Raw genomic sequence first — 15,259 nt, forward strand, 5'->3', positions numbered from 1 at the left:
CATAATTTCATAAAAATCCCACGTTAATTGTGATAGAAAGTTGTTATGGCTGATGTTGACCAAAAGAGGGCGATGTAACGGAGATTTTCCCGCGCCATCTTGAAGTTGACGTGTGACGGGAATAGACTCTGTTTTGACGACTTTCTTCTCGACGCCTTAATCGACTTGCTAACGTTGACAAGGTAAGGATGGGGATGGTTAAACATGAACACTTTTGAGATTACATCTCTGATAATAATTTGAGCAATTCCAAGAGGGTCCTCACTCCTCACTCCATCGGTGATCGGACCCGAAAATATGTCATTCCACTTGTGGTTTCTGAGTGACTTTGGCTAGCAAGTGTTTTGAGACCAGAAATATGGTTTCAGTTTAATTGACACCTGACCTGAAAAAACTAAAGTGAAAATACACCGTTACCACAATCTTTAGTTAAAGACCCATAACAAATAGCTTCGTGGCATTAGTCCATGACATAGGCTAGTTAGCCTTTAGGCCATCTGTATAGTCGCAATGTTGATGAATTCATTGTTGTTAAATTTTGCAGGTTCGAATAACATGATTAAAATATAACATGTACAGTTTTTAGATACCAACCTCATCCCTGCCATATGTTTTGGGGGTTTTAAACGTACAGTATGGAATTTTTCGCCACTAGGGGTCGCTAACCTATTTACAATAACAAAGGCGTAGTTTGATGACGCAACATTTGCTAAGAATTATGGATCTTGTCGTCAACGTCAAGCCGACCGATCTAATCTATGGATCTAATAATGTTTATGGATGACTGAATACATCGATGCTTTTATCATGACTGTGATATGAAGCAGTTCGGGATTGCTAAGAGACAGCTATCAGCTCCACACGCGACGCGATATGGACATTTCATTCTACTGAACTAACGTTACACGCGAGTGCAGAATTACTACTCACTGGCACAGGTCAGTTTATTAGACAAATTAAACTTGTGAGGTAACGCAGCGTTGTTTCACTTGGTCTAACATTACACTATCACACTAAACTGCATTTGAATGTGTTGAAATGTATATGTTAGTTTGTCTGTATGAGACAGTAAGCTAGATCAACATTAGAATAACATACAGATCATATTCTAACATTTCATCATGTTGAGCTATATAACATTGATTAGTTTTATGTAAATGTGCTCACCTGTTTAATAAAGTACATGTAGAAGCGGTCGAAGTCTCGGACGTGGAGCTCTCGTTTATATACTGTCTATGGGAGCTCTAGGCATCTCGAAAACACCGCGCTGATATTGATTCTCGTTTTAGTTCTCCTTTTGTATCCAAAGTCTGCTTGCCATGGTCCATAATGTTTGAACGAAACAACAACAGCGTGCAAATAGACATTGCGAACTACCGTCAGTCGCTTTGGTTACTATCAGAGGGCTCTGATTCATAGCTCTGGTTGCCATGGCAGTACGAGCGGAAACCAGGGACAACACGGATATGACGCCATTGACGGCGACAAAACGGAAATAATGAAACGGGACGTTTCTCGAATTAAATTACAAATTTCTCCTGGTTTGAAAGTTGTTGGAAACAGTCGGGATAATGCAAGTACACAACTAAAAAAAATATATAACATAGATATAGTGATTTTTGCTATTTTTAAAGCAAAAAAGTTACATATTGTGGCTTTAATTCGTATTTATTTTATTTATTTATTGAGCAATCAGCTGAGACACAAAATATGTGACAGAACTGGCAAAACAGATATAATGACATATTTGCGATTTCTCTTCCTTGACATTTTTTTTTTTTTTTTTCTCTCTTTTGTGTTTTGGCAGTGAGAAAACAACCACACCAAATATGTATTTGACTGATTGTTTATTTTTTTGCGTCAATGTTTTTTTTTTTTTTTTTACATTGATACAGTCAAATCATCCGTTTAATTATACTTTATGTACACAAAACAAGGGTGAAAAATGTTAACGCTGCCTATAAAGACATATCTAAGCATCCAGTTCTAAAATTTATTCTGAAGTCTTGTAAACAAGGCACATGTACTGTTGCCAGAGTCAAAACAAAATGAAATGAATGTGAATACATATGCAATTATTTTGAAACCTTTAATATTTAGAAATATTTTGTGGAGCTGGTAATTTAGTGTAGCGGCTAAAACTCTTGACCGTAGTTCTAAACTGGCTGTGTTGACTCTAATAGTAGTGATAACAAGAATAAAACAATATGAAGTTGTTTTTGTCTTAGCTTGGCAGTCTGTTTTAATTGTTTGTTTCCAAATGCCTTGGCTTGACATGTTTTTCTGAAGGTCTACTGCTTCATAGACAAGACTGAATGCAACATGCTAACTATGCACTTTTTTGTTGTGCCATTATTTTTTTGCTTCGTCTTTGAGTAAACCTTTACCTGCAAGGTCGATTTTTTTCTACAATAGAAGATAAATTTCATTGTGCTGTTTTTCTTTTACTAAGTAACACAACATGGTCATTAGCACTGTCATCTTTTTGACCACCTCAGTCTTGCTATTTGTAAACGGTAACATGCATAGACTAAAACTACTCATCACATGGGCTAGAAACTGGGCCGTGTGCTTTCTTTAGCACGACTTCCTCTAGCAAACTAATTTGTATTAACATTTGGCACCATCGCTATGGGCTATGTTTGAAGATAGGTTTTCTATGGTTTCATGAATTGATGAATTTCAGGTCTGAAATAGAACAGAACAGAAATACTAAAAATAATTGATTTACTTTTGAAACACAGTGTTTTTGTTATGATGTCTGTGGTATGAACAACAAATTTCTTCATCATCCTGGAGACAAAAAAATGTTTGACAGTGACGAGGTCGATACAGTGGAGCTCTGAAGTTCTTACATTGTGACGTAGGGGAGACATCTTATAAACACATTGTTTCAAGAAAAGAGATAATTAACATACATTTATAAACACTCTACTTGTATATTTCAATAGTTAAAAAAAATCACAGAACAATGTTTTGTTTCTTAATGCGACATATGACTCAACATGGTTTGGTCCACACATAAACTGTTTTTGAACTAAATTTAAAAAGGTATGTTTTTAAGAAATAATACAATTTAGCACCCTGTAAGGATGGCAAAAGGAAAAATCGCGTTCATTGTGCCATAACTTTTCTGTATGGTATTTAGCACTTTTGTTGAATTTGTTTTCCTATCAACAGAAAATATATATTCCATCATGCTATTTATATGGGATATGATGTTCTTGTATGACAAACTAATTGCCCAAAGGTATCAGTTGAAAGTATTTAAGCTTTTTTGTCATTCGGTTCTAGAACATCCCTCAGGCTACTGCATGCTAAATGGAAGAGCACAGTGTGAATTTCTACTGCAGTCTTGTCAAATATCTCTTCCTTCAGCACTGCTGTATATGATAGTTCAGACCTGAAACACGTAGCTATAATTTCTGTGGCATCCTATGAATACTATTCCTGTCCTGTTGCCATCTTGTAGTGAATTCCTGATTTTGAGGGAAGAGGGCGCCTGAGGTGCCTAATCCTACAGAATCTTTCCTTCAAACAAACACCAAATACTTTCTTTATCCTCAAATCCTTCTGTATTACAGTATCTAGAGACTTTGTCACAGTTTTAATGCACTCGAACTAACGCCTTACATTATTACATTTAGTTCGTGAGTTGTATGGTTTGTATGTTCAGTTGTCACTCTTGTAGCAGTAGACACCGTAGAGTTTGTGCTTCTTGTCTGGGAATCCAGAGAAGCGTACGGCGGCCTCTGTGGGACTGCACCGTCTGCGTGGTCTTGAGATCGGGTATCGTACACTACCGTCTGCCAGCCAGCCTGCGTCGCAGCGGTCGTAGCCCAGAAGCTTCCATGCTGCGTACATCTGCCCAACTTTGGCAATCTGAGCACCATCCTTTTGACATGCCTGCACTGCTTCATTATATGTAAGCTTGGAAGGGTGTATCAAATAATAGAAACGTCCTGGAAAAAAGAAAAGGGAAAGTGTTTATTCTCAAAGCCAATAATTTTCATTAGAGATTCTTTGCATGGTTGAACTCAATTAGTTTTTTCTACACATTATGTATCAGATCAGTTGCTTTAAATTTTTTGGAGTTGCTAGCATTTTAAATGTCTTTTATCAAACAGTTGGAAAGGACCAACCTTTGTAGTTAGAGGTGAAACAGAAGACATCATATCTTTCTTTTTGCTTGTCACGCATCCCATAATTCCTCACACCGGGAATGGTGTTTTTGCCTCCACATGGCTCTCTGGGTTTGGTGATGGGGTATTGCACCGATCCGTCACTGAGCCACCCTGCATTGCACCAATCCAACCCGTCTCTCCAGGCATCGTACAGCTGGTCGAAAGATGCCACAATGGCATCCTGGTCACTGCAAGCTTTCTCAGCATCAGGGAAGTTCAGGTTGTAACGACCCAGTCGAGGAAAATATGGAAACACAATGCCTGTAGAAAGCCGAAGACCATAAAAGGTATGAAATTGTATAATTTCATAATAGAAGTTCACATTTTATTATGTGTGTAATCTGGCAATAATCAAATTTCTGATTGCTAAATCAGTTTTTTTCCAATGGAGTCGGACCATCTAAATTTTGATTTATTGCATGCAGCTGAAGTAATGCCAAGAATGCAGACAGCAAGGACCAAATAAATGTCCCATTATTTGGCCCTGATTGCTCTTGTGTCAGGATCTTGCTGATGGTCCAGATTTAAAAGTTGTTCTAGTCTGCATTATAAGACTATTAAATAGTGTGTACCTTGCACACAGTGTGAAGAGAGTCAGCACAATGCTATCTCATATCTAATTGGCTTGAGGAACAGCCAAGGATGTTGCATAAACTGTGTATAGTATTGTGTAATATTCCCAAAAAAACAGCCCAGTGTCACAATGGTAATGTTGCTGTAGCAACATTTTTACATGCACCAACAAAATGTGGCCACTTTTGAGGTTACCATGTTTGAAAAGATGCAGAAGATGTACAGAATATAAATAGAAAACAGTTTGGTTAATGATAACGTGCAATACTTGCATTAACACAACCAAATGACAACTGGTAGACCTGCAAGCCATGTTGTTCACCAGCAAAACTGATCTTCAAGCACCAAGGTGAGACTTAAAATCTTCTGAAACAAAACTAAAACTACAGTACCTTAAAGGATTAGTTCACTTTCTAAAAAACTTTTGCTGATAATTTACTCACCCCGATGTCATCCAAGATATCCATGTCTTTCTTTCATTAGTCGAAAAGAAATTAAGGTTTTTGAGGAAAACGTTACAGGATTTCATATAATGGACTTCAATGGCAACCAACTATACCAATGTTCAAAGAAGGTTCAAATGTCTGTCTCAATGCAGCTTCAAAGTCTCGACACGATCCCAGTCGAGAAATAAGGGTCTTATCTAGCGAAACGATTGGTCATTTTCTAAAAAAAAAAATATATATATATATATATATACTTTTTAACCACAAATGCTCGTCGTGTACCATCTCTGAGATGTGCCACGCATTGCGTCATCACGTTGGAAAGGTCACACGTCACGTCATCTAAGTTATTTGTCTGTGTACTCCGGTTCAAAAAGGTAGGGAAGGGCAAAAAATTTCATCTCATTTTCTCCTCCAACTTCAAAATCGTCTGACATCTTTGTTTTAATTTAATTTAATTTATTATTATTTTTTTTTTTTTCGTGACCTTTCCAACATGATGATTGTGGCGATACGCCATGTATCATGACCTTTCCGATACGTGGCGCATCTCAGAGATGGTACAAGATGGGCATTTGTGGTTAAAAAGTCTATAATTTTTTTTTTTTTTTTTTTAAATGACCAATCGTTTTGCTAGATAAGACCCTTACTTCTTGACTGGGATCGTGTCGAGCATTTGAAGCTGCATTGAGACGGACATTTGAACCTTCTTTGAACATTGGTATAGTTGGTTGCCATTGAAGTCCATTCTGTGTAGAAAAATCCTGGAATGTTTTCCTCAACCTTAATTTCTTTTCGACTGAAGAAAGAAAGACATGGATATCTTGGATGACATCGGGGTGAGTAAATAATCTACAAACATTTTTTTGAAAGTGAACTAATCCTTTAAAGACCTGGTGTTGTGTGACTAGGCTAAATGTTGCTAGAGGAACATTTCCTTGAGATTGTGCAGGAAAATCCAGCAAGATAACATGAATCTATGCTTTACCTTGCAGGTCAAGGGATACAACTGCTGTATCATCCTCCAAGCCATCGATGACTTCACACTTGTATTTCCCATAATCCTCCAGCATGATCTCAGTGATAACCAGTGAGGCATCATTCTCGCTGGCAGCCTGAAGGTGCACACGGCCATGGAATTGACCATAGCTCTTTTTGTGAAAGCCCAAAGCTACGAAAACATCGATTTCCTTAAGATAGTCTGAAGTCAGTTTAGTCCATTTAATCCTCAGTTTGGGATTTGGGGCAGACGAGGGATCCCGGTTGAACTTGCATGGCAGTGTTGCGTTGCCTCCACGTTGTGAAATTACTTTGGGTTGTGCTGTGTCAACTGAGAGTCGAGGGCCATTTTCTAAAAATAAAAGAAAGTCATATTCAGATATTCATGCAAGTAGTAAGTAAAGAAATAGATACAATATTAATGCAGATTGCAACTGATTTAATAGCCATGGCTCTGATTCTTTTTGTCCCTGTTGCATTGGTTGGTGTCCAATAACAATAAGGCGTTTCACAAAGATGATATTGTGAATCTCTCTTTGTCTTATTGCTACATACTGTTGTGGTTATGCAAATACATGAATCATCATGTTTGCTACATTTCTTAGGAATAAAACTCCCCTACATGTTTATGACAGAAACTGTGCATGCTCTTCCAATGAAGACACTCCAGTAGGTGTTGCTACTCTTGCAACCATTTTAGTGCACATATAACTATAGAAATGCCTGACAGTTTTCATTTATAAATAACTGTTAGAAGGATTTGTATATCAAAATAAAACTCTCCCATACTCTTCCAATAGACAGGGTGTCAGATACGGATCAGAGTTAGACTGTCACAAACAAGTTCTCAGCAACTGAGTTGGATCTGATGAAAACCTGCAAGTTATCCGGTCAGCAAAGACACACTGCAGCTAAACTGCAGATGAATTCAGCTTCTGCTAAGGGTTCTCTGCTTCTCTGTCAAAACGTCAACCAAGCTTTAAAATACAGGCACTGGCACAGTGTCCTAACCAGGTGCAATGCAACAAGTTTTCGTCTTGTAAAAATGTTGGAAGGTAAGTGCCACATGATTTCCGTTTTTTTGAACAAATGGGATTTCACTGATGCTACTTTGCATGATTCAAAATAGAAATTGAACCCAAGCTAACAAGACTTGTTGTGCATTTGATGTGGTTGTTTGGGTCAACATTTTGCAGAGATAGTTGTAATCACTTGTCATTGCATCTTTTCTTGTCGACACATTATGGTGTTTTTATACTTATACTTAATATATTGTTGTTCACAAAAACTAATCTTGGTTATTTTGCATATGCGGTCAGGGAGGCTGATACTATTATCATATCTCAGTGTGAGTAAATATGGAGCTTATCAATTATTTAACACTTGTAGTAAGTAATTCCAGCCACTTTGCGTCCTGTGATGGGAGCCAGAGGGTTTTGAATCACCTAAGCCAACACCCAATGAGATAATTACGGTGAGTGCCCCTGTTAAGAAATGCTGGAGGGGGAGCACCATTTAGGGGATGGGCAGTACAACCCCCTCTCTATCTCTCTACACTCTCTTTCTACAATTTACTTTCACACACAAACACACCTTTTCCCATCTCTTACCTGATATGTATATTGTCCTGTAGTGTTCCAGGTCACTGTATGCCTCATCAAAGTTGTCAGCTCGGCTCTCGGAGAGGACCAAGAGGAAGAGAAGCAGGAAGGCCATCTTGATTTATAGCACCGGGGGGTTGGGGGGGGTACTTCACTACATAGAGAACACAAGAATAAGGGCTGTCAGACAGTTTGCATTTTACAAAACCATTTATCTACTGTATATCCCATAGTTCATATTATGAAGGAGATCAGTTCAGTTATACAGTTTACAGTTATATTTTTAGTCTTTAAGGAGTTTGTGAGAGAGTTCAGTATTTTGTGACTTGCACCAGATTGCATGCACATTTCCATCTGCAGTAACTCCCCAGTGCAGTGCTGTCACCTAGACACAAGCGCACACAGTGTCCTTTTCGCCACATCGTTTAGAAAGACACTGACACAAAAAGGACAGCTACAGAAATAAATTACTTGGATCCTTAAACTTTTCACGCATGCATAAATCCCAATTAATATCAGTGCAATCCGACAGTGCTGCAGGACTGCCTCCTGTACCCTTCACCTTAAGAGGCACTGAAGTGTGAGAAAAGTGCAGTTAAGATGCTCACTACGGCACAAACTAGCACAAAACTTTGCAGGCACACTTCTACAACACAGTTCGTTTCCCTACAGACACCAAGCTCAAAAAGGACTTACCATCTTACGGAGCGTGTGCTCCCAGCCACTAGCGCATGTGAGGACGGCTACACAAAAGATCAGGTTTAGAAAGTGTGTAGACTCTTCCCTCTCTCTCTGCAGTCACTCTGATTGATTCGTTTTTTCTTCATTCATTTCAGAGTGCTGACGCACTGAGGTAGTTCCTCTCTACTGCAGTCAGCAGAACTGCTCTGCAGAATAGCCAACCCCCCCAAACCCAGCCTGCAAACAGTCATTACGCATACCAGGAAGCCACCGCTGATAACAGTGAGGACTCGCAGATGCAGTGCCCTCTCCTGTGACAGATAAGTTACCTCGGTACAGTGAGCTTGCTCAACTGTGACAAGGTCAAATCATATGGGTTAGGAGAAGGATTCCAAGTCCTCTGTTGCAAAAAAAAATAAAAAATAAAAAAGGACAATGCAAACGAGCTCTAGGCATTGTTTAAAAAAAATTAATACCCTGCATTGGGTAGGGGCTTGGAGGACACTGGAGGTCTGCTGTGCTGAATTACCCTACGAGGCTATTTTACGGCACAACTATTACTGTTAAAAGAATTTGTTCCCGCCCAAATGACCCTAAGGCCTTTTTAGTGTAACGACTGTCAAACATGCTCTGGTTTGCATGCTGACGGTTAACCAAACACAGACCTTTAACTCTTATCCACACTAACTGTGCTGTTGACAGAGAACACTGTTACCAACCACATTCCTTTGTGACATTCCATTGTATACAGTGAGGTCAAGCACAAGGAAAACAATTCATGCCTTGAGTTTTTAAATGTGGGTAAACGTCCTAAACGCATAGACTGCAGTTGATCAGAAAACAGCAATGGTTTAGAAACAGTGCCAGACCACCAGCTAATTCACATAAGCATCACAAGAATCTTAGTCTTGCACAACTTGAGAACTTATCTTCTGGGAAGAGGCACCGATTCTGCAATTGGGGGAAAATATCCCTTGTTGTTGAAATCACTTGCTGCCAGAAAACAAATCTGATTGGTGAATTTGCTTTAAGACAGCCCACTTTAAAAAGTGACTCAATACTCTGATACGTAACCTTGTACTCCTCTTGTTATTGTACGTTTAAGCCAGGTTGCTGTTACCATCTTGACATTAAATCCTGATCTTTGAAATAAGCATTGCCAGCTTAATTTATTGTTTAACAACAATGCCAATTTTTCATTAAACATGCTCAAGGTCTTTGACCAGGTCACTTGTAAACTCTTGCTGCAGTGGAATAAGCAGAAAACCATGGCATCAACTGTGAAGAAAATAAATAACTTGTCAACAATCTGAGGTCTGGGATCGGTCCTGATTAAACATGCTTGTTAAACTCAAGCACAGATTGTCCCAGATTGTTTCTGTAGAACTTTCCAATCCTCATATGGAAATCTCTTTTGCAAGACCCAAACCTTTCTTTTGTTATACTTTTTAAGGGAATGATGTAAAGTGTTTAGCTAACTGGGCTTTTAAGCACATGTCTATTAGTGTCATTTTAAAGTGATGTTTGATAGCAATGGCTCTGAAATTAACCTTCCCATGTATTCTCATGTAAATAGTACTTTTTAATGCATTGGGTATGGCTTATAAAAAACCCAATTTCAAAGATAAAAAAAGATTTGTGTTTCTGAATAGAACTAAATATTTACAGTCTTTACTTAGAACTTTTGTTAAAAAAGTCTTTTGTTAGTACAAGAAAATATTCTGCTAGACAAGTCTAGGTTCGGAGACTAAATGCACGACTTGACAGTATACAAAGTTTGACTACACAATGGTCATTGAGACAACTTGGGGGGCATTTCATCATGTCATTCCCCAACAAATCCTACTGGTTTCTGAGCAGCTGTAAAACTCAGGGAGATTATGGATTCTTTTTGGCCAGAACCTCATTCCCCTTTGACCCCATTCCCTAATATGCCAAAACATAATCCCTTAAGTGGTTGATTTAAGTAGTCGTAGCTGATCACTTTACAACACTATGAGGGCTATTCCTTTCTTCATTTGGCAGTAGATCTCGAGAAGTGATAGTGGTTGAGTTTTTTTCACTTTAATTTATTGAGTGCCAGACAAATATAGAAAAATGTAACCTTCAGTGATCCTGCATTATGCTAGTCAACCTGACTTCAAGCAATGTGCTCTTTCAGAAAGCATTGCAAAGTATAATTGCAGTTTGTCAAAGAAATGCAATACATCTTTACTAGTAATGGACCATTATATATAATCCATACTGATTAATCAGTCTGCATTTGGCCATTTTAATTAAGATGTTACCTGAACTTACAGCACAGAGATGTCCTTTAGCAATCCTAATAACACCTGATAGCAGAAATAGAGAGCATGCTCTAATTTCAACGTGAGATGAATATATGCGCATGTTAGATTAAGATTTTGTTTGTAATGGGTTTGGTAAATGGGTTAATTATTCTTGCAAGGAAAGGCAGACATAATTGAATGGCCTAAGGCAGTAAACCTGCTGAGTCCACAGTAGACCTGTGCAGATGGCAGTGGTGATTTTCAGGTGAATACAGAAACAGGTCAACACAAATAGATGCAGTGTAAACCTGTGATTTCAATTACTAGTGCTTAAAGCTTACGTTTGATTCTACAAAGTGCATCGTAACACTTAATCTCCATAACATCAATAAGAGGACTGTTTTCACCCTTCAAACGACTCGCTGTCTTTGAAGGCCACACAATCTTTCTGCACCAGACATTAGGCCGATGACAGTGTATGAATGGAATCCTAAAACCTCTCATTTACATTGAAATCAGGCTTATTTTTAATGTATGTCACTCACACAGGTTTTTCTCAGAAACATCGTGTTTAATTTACTCAACCTGTCCTACCATTAAGATACATTTAGTTATAGTAAAATATCTGTCTTATTTCGGGTTCAGACTACACAATATTTTTGTCTGTAACAACCCAGAAAAGACGTCTAAAAGCCATCCAAAATGTAATAGACGTCTAACCATAGCCCAAGAAAAGACGGACAGGCTACGCATAGAACATGTCAAAGAAATGAAACCAAACACCTTGTAATCGCTGTTGACTTTGCTTACATGATGGAATATAATACATCTTGCAAGTATTTTTGGCAAAAATGACATACAACCAAATTCAAGGTTATTTTGGCTAGAAGTGGTTTACTCATTTTTGTGTCATGCCACTCTTTCATTTTCTGGAATATCTGCATTGGTTTTTATAGCAATGACTTTGCGGCAAATGCCAAAAACATCAACAACAACAAAAACAAAATGTTTTTTGTTTTTTTTTGTCACGTATTTACAACTTGAGAATGTGTAGCCGCCGCGCTGGACTACTGCCTCTTTTGAGGCAGTGGCAGAAACGTAGGAGGCTGGTATGAGCGGCTTTATTCCATGCCATTGTCTCCGCAGGTTTCAAAACATGTCTCCATTATATTTTCATTTTCTGCTCTTTCTGGACTTTGCAACAACATAACTTTGTTTCTGACGCGACTTTCAGCATGTTTTAGCAATGTCTGACTGAAATTTCCAGGTTTCAAACCACATATGAAGGTAGCTCGAAACAGATTTGTAGAATATCGCATTTCATGTGATTTTTGGCCGTTCACACTTGCTACATCTGATCGGTTTTCAATCGGATATGCACAAAAATTGGATTTGAACTGACAGTTTGCTCGTAGCCATAAAAGCAGGTGTATTGTTGCTATAGCTCGAACCTTTCATCCATTGCATAATTCCACCTATAGCAGCACCAATGCCATCGTCTCTTTCATTTCACCATGTCTGAAAGCTGTGTATGGAAGAGCTTCTATTGGTCAATGCCACAGATGTGACAGAACCCGTCGTAGAGAACCGGGAAAAAACGTAAACATGCTAGTCTTTCTGTCGGGACGTAGTGAAACGTTGCACACACTGCATCGGTTGTCGTCTGCTATGACACACTATAAACGATTGATTCTTGCGGCCGACGCGCATTGCCGTATACAATTAAACATGACACTCTACGTGAAAGGGATCGTGCCAAAATCGGTGTGATATTGTGTAGTCTGAACCTGGCATTAGAGCCACATTGAGTTAAAAAAAATGTTCTGGAGACATGATTCGCTCTGTTTGAAATTCTTTACCCTCTTAAATGTTTTAAATCGTCATTAAATACTGTGTAGATCTGATGCTTTCAGGCAACATTGATTTAATTTTCTGCTTTACCTTGTGCATTTCATTTTCTAGTCTAAACAGTATGGAAAGACCCACTGACACTTCTGGAGATTTAGCACACCAACATGGATAAGACTGGCCCCATTGACGGGGTAATTGAACGGGTCATTACGCAGTCTTCGGTTACCAAAGCACCACTCCCAAAACTTAAGAGCCATGTCACAACATTTAAAATCTTTCCATGTGTTTTCTCTAGAGGTCAGGCGTGTGTTCGACCTCCACTCTCTGCAAGCACTTAATAAAGTGAGTTCATTTCATGGACTCTGTTCTCAAGTCAAATCCATTTGTTACAGGTGTCATACCCAGCATTTTTGTCATGGAAGTTTATTACTACACATGGACGTGGTTTGTAGCCTCTTTTTTTTTTTTCTTTTTTTTTTTTGCATTCTGTGAATTAAATAAATAGGCTAAGTGACCCAAACAAATAGAAATATTCATAATTTATTCATCCTCATGTTGTTCCAAACCTGTATGATTGGAATTGTACTGAATTACAGATTAGTTAAATAGGTATAGGAATAGTTCCCTTTTTATATTAAAATATTATAATATTTCACATTATTTAAGAAACAATATGCACAGGTCAGAAAACAGTTCAGCCATTCATAATGAACAATAAAGAGACTCTGTTCGGGATAATACAAAGAGGCTGTCTAAGATCCACATAGAAAACTATTTTGCGGTGTGAGGTAAATGAATAAGAAATACATTTTCTGGTAACATTTTACGATAAGGTCTCATTTGTGAACATGATGCAATAGCTAACATAAACTAACAATAATAAGCAATATCTTTTACAGCATGTAAATGTTTTTGTAAATGTTAGTTACTAACAAAGATTAGTATTATTATTCTCCACTATTTTCAAGTATCTTGGATAAACATAAATAACCCATTAAAGATGCATTAAGCCACTTTTCAATGTCTAATAAAACTGGTGTGTAACTAATATTTAATCAATTTCTGCTTAATTATGTTTGTTTTCAGTTTTTCAAACCTATCGTACAACATTGATTGATTTCTTACCCTAATTTGTGTCACTCCTGATGCAGTGCCAATTTTTTTCATATTTTTTTTTTTCATATGTAAACTGTTTGGAAATGGATTTGATGAAAACAAAGTACACAAAATGGGATGACTATCCTAAGTATGTAAATCTGCTGTACTGTGAATTAATTTGGATTTTACTTAAGTATTTTCTGATTGCAGCTGTATTTCTGAACAATTTTTGTCAAGTATTAGACAAAATGCTTCAAGTGGAAAAGCTTACGGCATCTTTAAAGCAAAGTTCCAGTTTCATTAATTTAATGGGGGGGGGGGGGGATGGCAGTTATGTAAATATAGCCTTTCATTCAGCTTGTACCTGCTCCTTACTGTTTTTATAGTTTGTTCCATGTTCGTTTAAGACAATGTACCTCTTATTCATAGACTCCAGCTTGAGGAAGGTCTCTGTGCTCAGTGTATAAAGAGCCTTTGACTTGGCGGCACAACCTGGGCGTGTTAACAGGGGTGCTCATACCGACTCCAAAAATGGAATCTTAAGGCGTCACTGGTGGACAGCAGATGGACTTCTTGATCGGGCAGCAGCAGCAGGTAGTATTCTTGAAATCAACAGCCAGTTACTTAGAAGGCAAAAAACAGAGCCTGTTACTGAGTCTATTTATTTGAAAGCTAAATATTCCGTACCACAAATAAACTGTTAGTTCAAGAAAGAATATTTTCTCCTAGCGCTACATAGTGTTCATGCCAATCCACCCACCCGGCATCTCATTAGAGTTCTGTGGGTTTTGACGTCACCCTTGCACCACCTTAGTACACACAAAGAGTCCTCAGTGCTGATGCATAAACTAAAACCATCTCTCTACAGCATCTTCACCCAATCCACACATTGCTTCGACAACCCGGATACTCTCCCACACCCTAGAGTTAGACCTGCTATCTGCATCTCCAAATTTATACCATAAATGAAAATTTATGAATAGAAAACAAAAGGAGAAAATACTAGTTACTATGAACAATAGGCTGTGTTTGTTCCCTTTACAAGAAATGAAGCATTTTGAAGCATTCATTAAAACTGAAATATGCAGTTGTAAGTGTCCTCAACAAAGGTCAGCTAATTGTCTCAGTCCAAATAGCATTTTTCAATCTCAGTGTTGGGTTACACTTTATTTCAATGGTCCACATTAGACATTCTACTAACTATAAGTAACTTTGCAACTACATGTCAAATGAACCCTTATTAATTTGCAACTACTTCTCTTATTAGAGTATTAGCAGACTGTTACTGTAGGTTAGGGTAAGTTGGCATGTACTTGCAAAGTTACTTATAGTCAGTAGAATGTCTGTTGGGGGACCATCAAAATAAAGTGTTAGCAGATATTAAGCAGACAGTCTACTAATACTGTTGTATTGTAGTCCAGTCTCAAAAGGCATGTATTCATGTATTTTAGGCCCTGTTTACAACTTTTTATTAAGATGTGTTTTGGTCGATTAAATCACAAGTCAGTGAGGGAGACACATTTATACCTTGTGTTTTAATCTGTCTCTTTTGTCTG

The 15,259-nt window shown here is 38.0% G+C and overlaps 1 protein-coding gene across 1 annotated transcript; it reads right to left on the minus strand.

The window, feature by feature from the left end:
- Positions 1–1,830: 1,830 nt before the first annotated feature.
- On the minus strand, positions 1,831–7,953 carry hapln1b (hyaluronan and proteoglycan link protein 1b). The gene is made up of 4 exons (XM_082157036.1): positions 7,813–7,953; positions 6,192–6,554; positions 4,143–4,445; positions 1,831–3,962 (listed from the first exon to the last, which is right to left on the minus strand). Exons 1-4 carry the CDS (start codon positions 7,916–7,918, stop codon positions 3,673–3,675), a joined length of 1,062 nt encoding a protein of 353 aa, XP_082013162.1. The 5' UTR covers positions 7,919–7,953; the 3' UTR covers positions 1,831–3,672.
- Positions 7,954–15,259: the final 7,306 nt, after the last annotated feature.

The sequence above is a fragment of the Leuciscus leuciscus genome, assembly GCF_965113295.1.
Source record: "Leuciscus leuciscus genome assembly, chromosome: 24".
Classification (NCBI taxonomy): Eukaryota; Metazoa; Chordata; class Actinopteri; order Cypriniformes; family Leuciscidae; genus Leuciscus; species Leuciscus leuciscus.

Coding starts and splice junctions, on each gene's coding strand:
- hapln1b (XM_082157036.1), bottom strand. CDS start 7,918: ATGGCCTTCCTGCTTCTCTTCCTCTTGGTCCTCTCCGAGAGCCGAGCT. Junction 6,555..7,812: donor CAGGACAATATACATATCAG/GTAAGAGATGGG, acceptor TTTTATTTTTAG/AAAATGGCCCTCGACTCTCA. Junction 3,963..4,142: donor TTTCACCTCTAACTACAAAG/GTTGGTCCTTTC, acceptor TCTTTTTTCCAG/GACGTTTCTATTATTTGATA.